The 14678-nt window shown below is 37.4% G+C and overlaps 3 protein-coding genes across 4 annotated transcripts in view; all 3 read right to left on the bottom strand.

Moving 5' to 3' along the window:
* The window catches only part of LOC111466246 (protein root UVB sensitive 5), a 30610-nt gene extending 26227 nt beyond the window's left edge, over positions 1-4383 (bottom strand). Inside the window, exon 1 of the mRNA XM_023110852.1 lies at positions 4373-4383. The gene's annotated coding sequence lies outside the window, so the exon portion shown is untranslated. The remainder of the gene's footprint in view (positions 1-4372) is intronic.
* LOC111466250 (protein-lysine methyltransferase METTL21C) lies at positions 93-4383 on the bottom strand. The gene is made up of 8 exons (XM_023110857.1): positions 4373-4383; positions 3662-3824; positions 3491-3552; positions 3119-3252; positions 2511-2656; positions 1899-1970; positions 458-556; positions 93-369 (listed from the first exon to the last, which is right to left on the bottom strand). Exons 2-8 carry the CDS (start codon positions 3720-3722, stop codon positions 212-214), a joined length of 732 nt encoding a protein of 243 aa, XP_022966625.1. The 5' UTR covers positions 3723-3824; positions 4373-4383; the 3' UTR covers positions 93-211.
* Positions 4384-5119: 736 nt separating this feature from the next.
* LOC111466245 (LIMR family protein At5g01460-like) lies at positions 5120-14251 on the bottom strand. 2 transcript variants are annotated; one of them, XM_023110850.1, is made up of 15 exons: positions 13674-14251; positions 13491-13576; positions 12938-13053; positions 12693-12803; positions 12240-12338; positions 12019-12141; positions 11718-11780; positions 11564-11628; positions 10837-10946; positions 10633-10747; positions 10441-10506; positions 5838-5948; positions 5671-5737; positions 5523-5572; positions 5120-5435 (listed from the first exon to the last, which is right to left on the bottom strand). In XM_023110850.1, exons 1-14 carry the CDS (start codon positions 14021-14023, stop codon positions 5525-5527), a joined length of 1530 nt encoding a protein of 509 aa, XP_022966618.1. In that variant the 5' UTR covers positions 14024-14251; the 3' UTR covers positions 5120-5435; positions 5523-5524. The 2 variants fall into 2 exon arrangements, with proteins under 2 accessions (XP_022966618.1, XP_022966617.1); XM_023110849.1 differs by having other exon boundaries at positions 5120-5572; positions 13674-14248.
* Between the last annotated feature and the right edge of the window lie 427 nt (positions 14252-14678).

Here is a 14678-nt window from a genome sequence, read left to right as displayed (position 1 = left end):
GAGTGCTCGCATAGCATGCAAGAAATGCAATAATAATTTTGTATGCACAGCATTCTAACTATAAACCATAAGAACCAAAATTTGTTTTGTTCAATGACTAAGCTTATAATTTATAAGAGATAATTTAAGTAAGAAAGTCTGAGTAACTTCCTAATATTAACCAACATGTTTAACTATTACAAATGTAATTACTAACATAATGATGAAAATTTTACTTGATAGATTGGATGCAATAGACGCGGGACCCCAAATGTTTTACTTCAAGACCTGCATTTTCACAGCCGGTGAAGAACAGCAATTCATCCTCCTTTCCAATTCTGCGCCTCCAGCTCATTACAAACATTGGCTTCGCCAGGGATTCACCACCCTCTGAAAGCACAAAAAAACCATCAAAAAAGTTGCAGAAATGTTCTTACCATGCCATGTAAAATCATAGAACTTGCAACATTGGCATTACCATCGTTTTGAGAAGCCATTTCGTTGCACTTTCGCTTGTAATTGTACGGCGTGAGAAGATACGATAGCGTTTTTATCAAGTTTTGATACTGTTTCACATCTGAAAGGAGAGGAGTGAAAGGATTCTTTGTCAAGTTGGGAGATAATAACAGGATCTGAAGTTTGCTCTTTACTGATGGCAACATCAGTAGCATAACCTATGATTCTATGATTCTTTTCACCCGGATCGAAAAAAACAGATTCCGAGCACGTCTGGTAATGTCCCATAAAAAATGCAAAAATCTACAAACTCATTGTGTGAATTCAGTAGATTCGAAAGCTTAGGAAGTTACTAAGTTATCGAAAGCTTAGTAATGTTAACACAAAGCTTAACAAGTGGACTACTAATGTAAGTATTCTATAATAACAGTCTCCACAACGGTCCTTAACAATGCAGGCTTTAGAAACATTGTGATTGTCTTTCAAAATGTTACCATGTGGACTCAATCATACTCGAAATTTACTAGATTCAGCGGGCAGACAAAGTTTAAACAGAACGTTGGATGGTTCTAACGAGAAAAGCTGGGAAAACAAGAAAAAGAAAAGGGATAAAAATTTAAGGGATGATAGACATGAGACAAGACCTTTGGTTTCTATCTGGACCCAATGAAAAAAATTAGGTTGGGTGCTCCCACTTGACTAAGTTTCAGAAGTCATGCTCTTCTCTTGAGCAGAGAGATGATCCCCACGACGAGAAGAAATTGAACCCATACACTCGATCCTTGTTCAAGAATTGTTTTTTATCCATTTTGACCTGACGGGGCTTAGGTTGGGGAAAGATTCCCATTAGCAAGGAAAGAGAAGACGACTACTTTTGTTTTGTGCTGTACTAGATAAGGTATACCAAGAGAAAATATATTCGTACAAATTAATATCTACGTATTATCTAATAATTCTTAGACCACTCTTTTTAAAAGTATAAACAATCTTGCTCTCAATTATGTGCAAAATCTTATTGAGGTGGAGACAGTAGAGGTTATTCTCGGCAAACACACACGGAAACCCGGGTTTTCAGCATCTGAATCACAGCTCCTCTTTACTCAAAGAGTTTGGAGGAATTGTTTCAAGTTCTCAGGATCCATTGGTGCTTTCAACAGTCCCTTTTCTCATGATATCCAAGGGAGGAAGGAGAAGTTTTATCAACAAATTTTGTTTTTGGTATCCAAATGGCGTATTCTAACTCTCTAAATTATTTTTTATAATAATAAACTTCAGCTAAGATTTCTTTTCTAAAGCTCCTTTCGGCTCCTTGGGGTATGGGACCTAAATAAATTTTGTACCTCTGATAAGACCAACGAGATTACTATTACCTAAACACTTGACTTTTTTTTTCCCCATCGAAACTGAGTTGATTAAATCCTGGAAAAATATCTCAAATAGACAACTAAAGACAAGGAGCTTACACAATAAAATATCGCTGGCAATGACAAGATCCCAGTTAGGATCACTAATTGGAAAGTTCTCTCCCCATGTATCTGAAAAGGAAAAATAGTAATGTAAAAACTATGTAATATTCTTAGATCCCTGAATAAAGACAAGTTTCGGAAAAAAAAAAAAAAAAAAAAAAATTGAAGAAAAATCCCAGATAATGACAATTACATAAAACTAATTTTCTTGGCTGCTCCTGAAATACTGAAGAAAATGCTGCTGAAACAAAGTAAAAGCCAGCCGAGGGGTGACATGCTCGCCGCTTCTAAAAGCCAACCGAACGATGAGTTCAAAGGTATTAGCACATCAAAAATTCAGTCTTCTTACATTAATAAAAATTGTTCGGACTTAAAACAAAAAAATCTTCAAAAGTCTAGAATAAATCAAATCCGGTTAGAGGATCCTTGTCACTACGATTTATATTTGATCAGAAGGGAAAGATTACTACTTCAAAATGGTGAAATATTCTTTCAAGAACTTCAGAAGAGTAATGTTTCATGAAAGATTCAATTGATCCGCAGCCATATTATCTTAGCATCACAAAGTCTTATCCTTTAATCTATAGAATAGAAAGAGAACTCACGCACGCTTTATGTGAGGAAGGGCCGGTGCAATTCCATTCACACTGCAATTATAGGCAATGTTGTCTTCAATTTCTTGATCATCATAGTCCGATGTTGTGATATCAAGATTAAATGACTTTCGTAGAAATATCGCCAACGAACCCGTGCCACTGCAAACACAGGTGCAGAATTAATAGATGGTGGTGCATATATAGGAGATTGAGAAGGCTGGACATACAAAGAGACTAAGGCATAGAAGAAGATTAAAGTGCAATCAAAGAATTAAGTATTTTGGTCGCTCAAACTTACAAACATTTTACTTTTCCTTTTAACTTTGCATAAAAAAATCATTTGAATCCTTAATGTTAATTTCGTGTAAATCATTTAATGGAAACTTGACATGACATTTCTTTTAATTTACTTGATTTATAAATGTCTATATGGCCAAGCTTTTGAAGTAATATGTAATTGAACAAGTGCCCCAAGATGAAAATGGGCTGATGAAAGATTTATCATTGGTAAGAACTGACATACTAAAATATGATATTCCAAAGTTGAGCCATATAGAAATTAAGGGATGAACATTGTATTTTATAACTTTGCTAACTACCCAAGCGATTGAATAATTGTACCTTCCCAATTCAATGCATTTTCGTCCTTGAATCCAAGGAGGGTTTTGAACCAACCATTCTGCAAATGAAAATGTCCCCGGCCAGAGCAAATTTGCATTCAGCTCATGAAATGAAAACTCTCGAATAATCAATTCCTGCAGTTCAATGCCAATGTCGTAGTGTGAGAAAACAAAAATCCACATAAACAAAACAACTCGAGCTGCCAGTGGCATAACAATTTGCACTGCGACTTCCACCAAAAGAACTCCATCTTAGGTAAATCATCAGCTTAAAATTAATGCTAAGAAACTTCGTTCAGAGGTAAAAACAAAGCATCTGAACTACCTCTATTACGAAATTCTTAAGAAAGAACTGCAAGAAGAGAAACAATACCATTCCAGGAAATTGATGCTTCCTTTCCTCATAGCTCTGCTGCGTCTCTGAAGTTCCCTCATCTGAGCAAACAAACAGGGAGAGGATCGAAATACATCATCCTAAAGAAGTAAAATCATAGCACGATCCACAAGCAGCAGGGAGAGATGGAGATAGGAGTTAAGTAAGAACCATTAGACGATTCGTCCTCGTCGGGGAAAAGCGACGACGGAGAAAACAGAGCTATGTCCATTTCCTTCTTGCAATTTGCAGAGAGATGCAGAATTGAAGGCACAGAATGAAGCTATGTATGGCTGAGCGGCGCAAGCGAAATCAATGGAGCTCGAATTTACTGCTTCGTCAACCATCAAACGTGACTCAAATTCAATTGGATTGCCATTTACGAGCGAGAGCGGGACGAATCTGCCTGGATGAAAATTGAAAACCTAATCAACTGTTCTCCAGTTCTTGAACGACATGTAGTTCGAGCCTCCGAGTACTAGTACGACTATGAGGAATTAAAACGACATGCCCATCAAGAATAATTCCTAGATGAGAACCCCATCAAGACAACCTACCAGTTGGTCGATTTTGTAGGATTTAGTGGCAATTTTATTCGGGTGAGATTCTAAAGTTCCAAGACTTCTCGTAGTTAGAGCATCTATTCTTCGATCTCAACCAATCGGTCAACTTGAGACTTGCTTAGTTGTTTTGCATCAGACTTGTTTGTTAACTCAAATTTTAGGAACCGACTCAATTCCATACCAAGTAGTCACAATTGCAATATATTATGACTCCTAACACGATTGTGTAACATACAAAATAGTCACAATTGCAATATATTAGAACTCTTAACACGATTGTGTAACATTTACTTTTGTTCTTCAATTAAACTTAGGTTACCGTTGATACCAGATAATTTGACTTGATGAATATCAGAATTTATCCGATAAATAAATACTACTTATTCAACAAATTCGATTGATTGATACGAGTTGATTTTCTGTTACGATAAATTGACGAAACAATAGCTGGGCCAATAGCTGCTTCAGCGGCTGCAATAGCTATAACAAAAATTGAGAAAATATTCCCTTTTAATTGGCGACTATCAAAAAAATCAGAAAATGTTACGAAATTCATATTAACTGCATTCAGTATAAGCTCAAGACACATAAGGGCCCTAACCATATTTCGGCTCGTGATCAATCCATAGATACCGATAGAAAATAAATAGGCACTTAGAATAAGTACATGTTCGAGCATGATTGACCAACTCCTTATCAATTCCGATTCATTTCAATATGAACAAAAATGTAATAGATTCAATTCAATTGACAAAAAAAAAGTACAGAACAAGGGAATATATTGGTAATCGATCGAATAAAAGAATTTTTATTTTAGACAGAAACTGTGTAACACTTAATTTTTTATTTTTAATTTTATTGTTATTTTTTTTGTTTAATAGGTTGGTGTTGTTCCTAATGGTCAAATCTTGATAGAATGCATTGCCAATGATATGATTATTTATTCTTAAACTTACATTTCACTCACACATGGAAGAAAATGATCTTTTTGCTATAAAAATTGGCATACAATATGAAAAGTAGACTTCAAATTTATTGAAATTTATTGTTGGTATCCATTAAACTATAAATTAAAATAGAAGCATCAATATGAATTAAAGAAATGGTACAACTATTTCATCCTCAATTGGCTATATTACAAAGAAAGGTATTTCCTAAAAGACCGTTTTAGAGCGTTCAAAGAACCAACCATTTTGTTAAATTTTACATGCCCTAAGCCAACGTAGAACCCAAATCAAAGAAAACAATACATACAAAAGGCTTTTTAAAGTACACACAGTCAAGAAGCAGAGCAGCAGCACTCACAATGTCTCACTCAACTCTGGATTGTTTTCAGCCAACTTCACGAAGTTTCAACAATGAAAGACTCCGCCAAACGCGACCTTCAAATAAATTAATGTAAAAAGGATGACGAACAATAGAGAATTTGTTGGCCTAGTCAGTTATCGATTTGTCGAGGAAACACATACGATTACGAGGAAAGCTGGAATCTGCCAGTGGGCTTCTTTCTTCTCCATCCCTTAAAGATTACAAAACAAAAGGAGAAACCATGGAATCAGAACACCAAGAAAATGGGAGTTTAAAGCACAAACAAGGACATTGGTTTTGGAAGCTTACGAAGGCAGCATAATACACGAAGGTTAATCCCGCCAACGCAACGAATGCTATTTGAAACACATTATACCTACAATGCAACAGCCAAGTTTATCAAACCGAATGAAAACACACACATGGAAAAGATTCAGAAGCAGAAAAATCAGTTACATAAGATTGAACTCACTCACTTGTACAAATATTTGATACCGCGAAGAGACTGCAATGTGTGTCCAAAGATTTCTTGTGCCGCAGTTGCTCGTGCATAATATGCAAATGCCGTGGAGCAAAACTGAATCACACTATAAAATAGAGAAAAGGCATGCTATAATCAACCAAGCAAATTGATTAAGGTATGGAGTTCCCTTCTAATTTCATACATGACAACTGCTTAACATTTAATAAACATGTTTTTAATCTTAAGTTTAGACTTTACCGAACATCTTAAATTCATCCAGCAGTGGCCCAAAAGAGACCAAACAATTGTACTCGTGCTTAGTCATCCAAGAGCTCAATATATTAACAAAACAATTAGAGGCAGCCCTCCCTATGCGATGTACTCACAAACTAGAACTCCTGCTATGTCATAACCATATCATAACCATACTTGAAGAGGGTAGGTTGTGACTCTCACAAGTGATGACATAGAAGACGACATATGAATGTCACCTATTGTACCACATGAGGACCGAGAAAGACAAGTTTCATAATGTGACCGAGGAGGACGATATATAATCTAATACATCAAGAAGAATGGGTAAGATTGTCAAGCTAAGGTGTAAGCAAGAATAGAAGCAATAGTGTTATCAAGGGTGTCAGAGAGAGAACTAACTGGAATCAGTTGGGGTCCAAGCCATAAAACAAAAGTCAGGGTTCCATCATGAGATTCGACAAGCAGCTCTGAGTTAAGTCCGTATAAGTGAAATATGTAAGCTTGCCAAATTTGGTGTCAATCGAACACCAAATAGACGCTCCACATTGACTATTGTTCATCGTTACTATTGATGTCTACACTCGCCAGATAAAAAACGTCTCAATATGTACTATATAGGGAGACATGGTGTTGGCTCTCCACCACCCCTAGGCCTCCAAGTTAGCCTATGAACTATAGGTGTGTCATGGTGTGAGCAAATGAATGTTCCAAGACGAGAGTCTTGGGTATCTTCCTTTGGAAATGGGTTCTGAGAACAATGTAGGGTGGCACAAGGGTGCCGACATGTGCCCCTTACCTAGAGTCAGAGGCTGAGATATAGGGTCGACTATGGCATCGTATATCAAAATGACTTGGCAGGGATACAGGAAAATTCATGCCTCAATAGTGCCTCGATGGATGGATGAATATTCTAGAGGTCTTGAAAATAAAGATAACACATGGGTCGATTCTCAATAAGCATGCTTAAGCGACCTGCAAAGGTCGATGACATCTTGAAACTTGATATCGTACCATGAAGCATCAATGGGACTCGAGAGTTCTCGGTTAACACGATAGTTGGCTTTATGCTCATTTAAGCATTATAATGCCTCAATAAGTCTCGATAAATGATGTAATGACTCGCAAAGCTCTGACGGGGCGTTTTAAGGCCATTTATACCCAATGAAGGGTTCGAATGCATCCAAGTGAAATTCTAGATCGATGTAGAAATGTGTGGGTCGTATTGTAGAGAACATACATGATGAAATAAGATGTGACGTTGCATTTGAAGGACATTGACCAAGAGTAAAGGCAAGCTTGAGTCTTAGGACTTCGCCTAGAGTATAGGTAAGTCAGCTAGAGTAAATTGAAGGAAAATATACGCATGAGCGATGTGTATGGCCGAATAAAACTTGGTTCCACAAGTCATCTTTAGTCAAAGAAGAAAGAACTTTGTTTAAGATTTGATGAAGCCACAAAGATGACCGAAAAGTACAACGGGACACGAGTTCCTCCTTAAGACTAGTCATGATCGTGTGTAAGCCATGATGTCGCATGGCTTAGAAAGTGCGATTGTGATACCAAGCTCATTTTCCAAGGGCTTGGAGATCCATTTTAGAAAAGAGATGATGAGAAGGTGTAACATTTAAGATGTCTTCCAAAAGGTCATTACCACTAGAGGGGTAATGATAATGATTGCAAACATAGAAGCCAATGGTCAAGGTGACATGCTAGTCGGGTGCCAAGTGAGAATTGACGAAGTCCATGTGGGTGGACAGTGTGGCCGAGTTAAGAGCCTGTTGATAAAAGAAAAAGTAGTCCTAAGAGTGGACGTCATGGTGAAGAGAGAGCAGAGGTAAGTAACTCAAGTGAATTGGTTGCTTGCTTGCATGTGGAAATGCTGCGAGAGAAATGAGTATGCATAAGTCTTCGACATGCCTAAGTAAGTTGCTTCATAAGAAGTTGTTGAGACCAGCGTTCCCTCAAGAAGAAGCACTAGGTAGGATGTAAGAGATAAAGAAGAGAGAAATGTAGCAAGACCAGAGTAAAACATCATTGTAGCATTTGCTACAAGTGGCCAAGTTGAGAGTTGGTTGAATGGGTGCCAGCAAGTGAGAAGGCTGTGTCATAGAGCTTCCAGACTTTGCTACCGTATGGGCTGGTGTCATAAAGAGGCAATACAAAGGTAGGCTTGCGAGTCTCACCCTAAAGAGTGCATTGTTACGAGAATGTGTATTGAAGTGTCAAGATTACGTTGGGGAAAGTGTCACCAAGCTGACCAAGAAGCATCCAAAGTTAAGCTATGACCAAATGACATCAAAAGCTTTGTCTTGCATATGTTGCGAGTCTCAAGGCCAAGTCCTAAGAACGAGCATAGGTAGGTCCGAAGGTGAGAACTCGTAGGTACTGAGCATTTATCATATTCGTTCTAAAACAAGATTATTTTATCACGAGTCAGTTAGCAATCAACCAAAAGTTGGAATTGACGTCAGAAGGATGTCAAGATTAAGTGGAAGAGAGTGCAATCCACTATGTCAATGAGGACGATGACTAGTTTTAGTAGAGGAGAGTGTCACAACCATACTCCCACTAGTGATGATAGATAGAAGGCGACAAGTGAGTGATGCCTATCGGGCCACATGAGGATCAAAAAAGACAAGTGTCATGATGTGGATAAGAATGATGATACATCTAGCACAACAAAAGTAGAGAGCTCGATTGTCAATCTAAGGTGTAAGCAAGAATAGAAGTGACAGTATTGTCAAGGGTGTCAGAAACAAGCTTAATGAGACAGATGAGGTACAAGACATAATCTCGAAAGTTGAGGTTCTGTCATGAGATTCAACAAGCCGCTCTGGAGCTAAGTCTGTATAAGTGAAATATGTAAGCTCGGAAAACTTGGTGTTAATCAGACACCAGACAAGCAGTCTAAGTTGAGAGGTCTCAGAGCCTAAGCTACCCCACGACACATGCATGTATCATTATGGACAAGTGTCTAGGACGTCTTCTTTTGGGAATGGGCTTTTTATAATAGTGTTGGGTGGCATAGGTGTGTTGTTGCCTGTCCCTTAAGTTGGAGGTTGAGCGCTTCAACACAGTATGTAGAGTATGTAGAAATGACTTGGCATGGACATGGAAGGGCTTACTCTTCAATAGTGCTTAAATGGATGGATGTTCGAGAGGGTTCTGAATACAAAATTGACCCATGTGTTGATTCTCGATAAGCATGTCCAAGCGAGCCGCGAAGGTCGATGACATCCCGACACTCGGGATGACATCATGAAGCATTGATGAGACTCGAAAGTTTTTAATTAGCATGATATTTAGCTTTTATGCCCCATTAAGCATTATAATGTCTCAATAAGTCTTGGTAAGTGCTCAAATCATCCGATAAGCTCTAGTTGAGCATTTTAAGGCCAAGTTGACTGAATGAAGGGTCCAAACACATTCTGATGAAGTTTCAAAATCAATGTAGAAGCATGTGGACTGTGTTGTTGTGAACCTAGATGATGATATGAGAAATGACATTGCATTTGAAGGACCTCAACCCATTAAAGTGATAGTGTCTTCCGGTTCTATGGCTTAGAGTAGAGGCAAGTCAGCTAAAGTTGCAATTTTAGAAAAATACACGTATAGGCAATATATATGGCCGAATGCCAGCTTAGTTCTGCATAATTCATGTTTGGTTGAGGAAGAAAGAACCTCCTCTAAGGTGTGATGAAGTCATAAAATGAGCAAAAAGTATACAAAGTTTGAGTTCCCCCTTAAGACTAGTCATGATCGCGTGTAAGCCATGACACCGCAAGGTTCAAAAACTACGACCGTGACACAATGCACCTACAATTTGTACGGTCAACAAGTGGCCTCCTAGGGCTAGAAGGATTCCAACACCAGAAAAGTAGACACTTGGAAGAAAACCGGAACCGTAATATTCGGAAGGGAGGAGTAATGGGATTCTTAATGATAGAATGAGGGAGTTTAGAGTTTTCTCACTCTTCAAAAAAAGAAAAAAAGAAAAAAACACCTTTTTTTATAATTTTGCGTACGCACTTGTGTGGCCAGGGGTGCTGTATTTCAAACAGAGAATTCGGCAATCATTCTCCCTTTTTATTCAATTCAATCATCGAGGTTTTGTAGCACCTTTACTAAGGAGAGGGGTTTGAGACGTCATCTCCCTCCTCCATCCCACTTTGTACGCTCTTTACATTAATGATACGTTCCTATCCATATCCATACAAATGTATCCCAGATTTTATCACCCTACATTGTTTCTCCATTAATTATTACTATTGGTTACCACAGAAGATTTTGTAGATATAATAAGAAATAAAAATAGATTTAAAATGGGGTAAGAATAAGCAATAGAACCTGAAGATCCCCACCTGATAGAGCAGAGGAGGATAAGCCCCACATTAAATAGGAACGAGTTCATCAGAGTGGCTCCCCACCTATATGCAAGCATAGACGAAAGAGAAGCAAAACCACGACATCAATTTCCAGTAATCAACAGCTGGACAAACAACAAAATAAAAGAAAAGAAAAAAAAAAATCAACACTAAGAAGAATGTAAGTACTTCATGGGATGAATTGTGATAAAAACTAGTCTCAAGCCAAGCATCATGGCTCCAGCAACTACTGCAAGAAGAAGGTAGAAGCAGAAGAAGGCAAAAGCTGCAGTTCCAAGAAGACCTGGTGACATAGGAATATAATCATCATACCCACATTCATCACAGATAAAAAAAAAACATGAAAGCAAAATGTGAGAGGAAAAACTGTACCCCAGACATCATCCAGCTTGATAAAAACTTCATTCAGGAAAGGAGAAAGCGGGGGATCAATTAGTAGATATATAACAATATGTACAACCCAAGCCACTGAAACAATCAACCTGACGAATAGAAAAATGGGTAAATTATACAATGTGACTGAATGTCTCAAATCTGAAAAAAATGCAGATACACTCAAGTGTATAAACTTTCTCAAGGAACTTATTTCCAGAAGAGATGGAACATAACCATGAAAAACAAAAATAAGAAATGTGCCAACTAGGTCAACTACCTCGTGCAGATAAACAGAAAGAAAAAGGGAAGTGAAATGGACATCATCTATTCTCAACAAAGAAAAAAAAAGAAAAGAAAAGAAAAGAAAAGAAAAGATTTTAAGAAACCCACAAGATCCTGATGTTAGAAGAGCAACACAATGTTTTATCAAGTTTTCCACTAAATATTCTCTTTCCGTTGTTGATGGTTATAATAGATATAAAATGCGACTCAAATGCAACCCCCTCCTCCAATATTATCTACCTCTTAGTCTAGCAACATTATATATAGATACACACACACACACACATTAAACCAAGATGCCACCTCTCCCACTTTTCAATTAATCGCTGTGCACCTATTTTTTAAATAAAACTTGAATGTGAAACAGCTGCTAGGCTGACAAGAAAGAAAAGAATAGAATATTCTTGAATATAAATATCTTGGGGGATCATAACTTCCTTACCCCAAAATTCCGAACACAAGTTTTGCCAAGTAGCCAAGAACAGTCATTGCCCATGCAGTCTCCGCCTGTATATTAACATTTTCATGTAGGAGATAATAAAGTTATAGCAATTGTCCAATAGAAAAGATAACAGAAATTATATCCAGCAGTCCACCTTTTCTCCTTGTGGGTACATCTCTTCTAAAAGCTTTACATCTTCTTCCAATTGAAGCAACTCCTACAAAATTAAACAAGTAGATGTCCCAATAAGCACAGTAAGAATTAAGGCTGAACATCTTAAATCAAGCTTCAATAATGTATTGAATTTCTCATCTAACAAAGATGATACTCTCAGGACTTCTAGCCAAAGCTGAAGTTCTTATGATAACAATGAAGAATGCAAGTATTCAAATAGAATTTGGGGGGAGAACCCCAAAAGAGCATCAAGGCCAAAATGTATCGATCGTAAAACATACCTTCTCTACAGCCTTCACATTCTTTCGCCATTTTCTACCCTTAGAACCACTTCTTTCTTCCTGGTGAAGTGCATCAGCAGCTTTCTTCACTTCTCTTGCTTTTTTCCCTAGATCTGTTGCTTCCTGTAGAATAGAAAATATAACTTATATGATAGAAATTAGCAAGTCAAACCCAAAATTAAAATAATAACTAATTTTCATTATAAAAAACTAAAAAGTACCTTGATATATTGTGAACGAGTGATAACGGCCTTTGGACGCCTAACGAATGAGAAAATGAGGCCCAAGGGCAGACATGCAATGCCAACACCTCCAAATATCTAGTGGAGAGGAAAAGAAAAAGAGATCAGAAAAAATTTGTTTGATTATTGTAAAATTAAACAGCACGAAATATTATTTGCAGGTTAAAAAGCAATGAATTGATAAACACCAAGAAGTTCACTTTGTGGAAATAATTCACTAATGATATTTATATGGGAAGATGAGCAGTATGCATAAATTAAACATGAAACATTTGTCAGTAAATTCAATATTATAATTCGTCGTGAATTCCAATTACTAGACAGACTAATAGGCGATATGAGAAATGGCAGAGTACATGTATTCAAATGGTTCACTATTTCGTAAATGAAGGAGATCTAGTGTTTTCCTCCAATCTCCATTAATGAACTTACAGAGAAGAGTACGGATCCAACAATAGTGGCAAGAGCAACAACATATTCAGGAAAAGTAGTGCGCATTGTCCATGTTTTCTCCGATGAGGCACTTGTTGTGAATGCTGAACACTACAACACAATGAGATAAAGGAGTCATGTAGATGTTAACATTATGCAAATCCATAATTAAGATCTGATGACTGAAGCCAAATAGCCAAATAGAACCATATATGAGGCCTAAAATTTCCAAACAGAAGTAGAACCTGCCGGGCACCATTTCCAATGCATGGCTGGCTGCTAGAGAACTGCCACTGATTGGGAAAAGAAGCAGTGTTTGAGGAGAGATGCATAACGGTGAAGTCAACTTCTCCTACAAGCCCTGATAAATATACCCACAAAGTTTGGCAGTTAAAAGACATGGGCACATAGAAAATTTTCAACAGAAAACTGAGTCTTAGAGGGAAATAAGAAATTGTTATAATTTAGGTACACACATTCACAAATTGAAAGAACATTTATATTCTACAGTAAGAGAACCATGGAACAGTCAATTCATTACTTGGCTATTCTTGAGGTAAAATGAGAATGTAATTATAAAGGAAAGAAAAAATCGAAGCATGATCATATTTCAAGCCTTCATTGGTTGATATGTGAGGAAGAAGCCTAAAGTACAATTAATTTGAGAGCAAACAAGAAATGAGCGTAAAACTAAAGCAAGTTTAGTGTAGAGTCGGCACAACTTCTTCTATCCAATTAAAAACGAAATATAAGACCAAAAAAACGCAAAAATCCTCAAGAATGAGCATAAGAGCTGACCGTATAAAATTCCCAACAGGAGAGCACAGACAATTGCCATTACCACAACCCATATCAAGGCGCTTTTGATCCGTTTGCCAAGGCCCCTTCACAACGATAACACAAATAATAATAATAATCAATAAAGCCTCCAGACAAAAGATATAATTATGTTCAGAAAAGACTCAAATTCTAAGCAATTACTTGTCCTGGTCTCCTTCGTAGTAGAACATGGCGAAAGGAATAATGAAGAAGACGAGCACAGCATCGACGATATAGATAGCGAGCCACAGATCCTTCATCGGCAATGTGAGGTTACAAGCGCCATTATACAAAGCGTGCTTGCAAGCCTGCCGATTAGCGACGTCAGCCGGTAACATCAAAATAGAAATCAAGGCAACAGAGAGGCCGAAAACGACGACAACTTTAGGAAAATACGCCTGATTCTTATCATCAGGGTGCTGGTAATTAACCAGAAGGTACACATTGAAGATGAATATAATGACACAGACGACTATCGCGACGATTACAAGAGCGAGATTGAAATCGCTCATCGTTAACGAGCTCCCGATTCGAAACCAATAAGAAATCGAATCGAAGAGATCGAAAAACTGAAAGAATCGGGCGTGCTGTTGTGTTTCGAAATTTGAAATGGAGCTTCGCAGATCTGGCTCGTCTCGTGGAAAGGGGGAAAAGGGGGAAAGGAAAATAGGGCTAGATTCCGAAATTCCGATGACATTGTTTGTTGAGAAGCGAGTGTTGAGCTGGGAGGGGTGAAACTACGAGTTTCTCCTTTGGAAAATGATGAATTTAGAATCAGACAGAGTTGACAACGAGGAGCGTAAGGGGTAGAAATGTAAAATGCAGTATTTGGTCGGACAGAAATAAACGTTCCGTCAAAGCCTCTGTTTTCTCACAAGGGAATGGCAATGGGAAAGGGGGCAATTGGGACGGTTTATGCTGAAGGCGCTGAGTAACATGCCTTGTGCTGACGTGGCAATCCCCGGAGCTTCATTTTTTTTTCTTTTTTTTTGGATAAATTAATATAAATATCTTTAGCTTTAATTTAAAAATATTCTAAACTTTTAAAATATTTAATAATATCCTCTAAAAATATATTTAAATTTTTTATTATGACTAAAAAATACTATTAACTTTAAAAAGATTTACTAATACCCTAGATTAAAATAATTTTTTAAAATTTAAAAA

Source organism: Cucurbita maxima, unplaced genomic scaffold (assembly GCF_002738345.1).
Source record: "Cucurbita maxima cultivar Rimu unplaced genomic scaffold, Cmax_1.0 Cma_Scf00030, whole genome shotgun sequence".
NCBI classification, from domain to species: Eukaryota; Viridiplantae; Streptophyta; class Magnoliopsida; order Cucurbitales; family Cucurbitaceae; genus Cucurbita; species Cucurbita maxima.
This window is presented reverse-complemented; position numbering and strand designations above follow the sequence as displayed.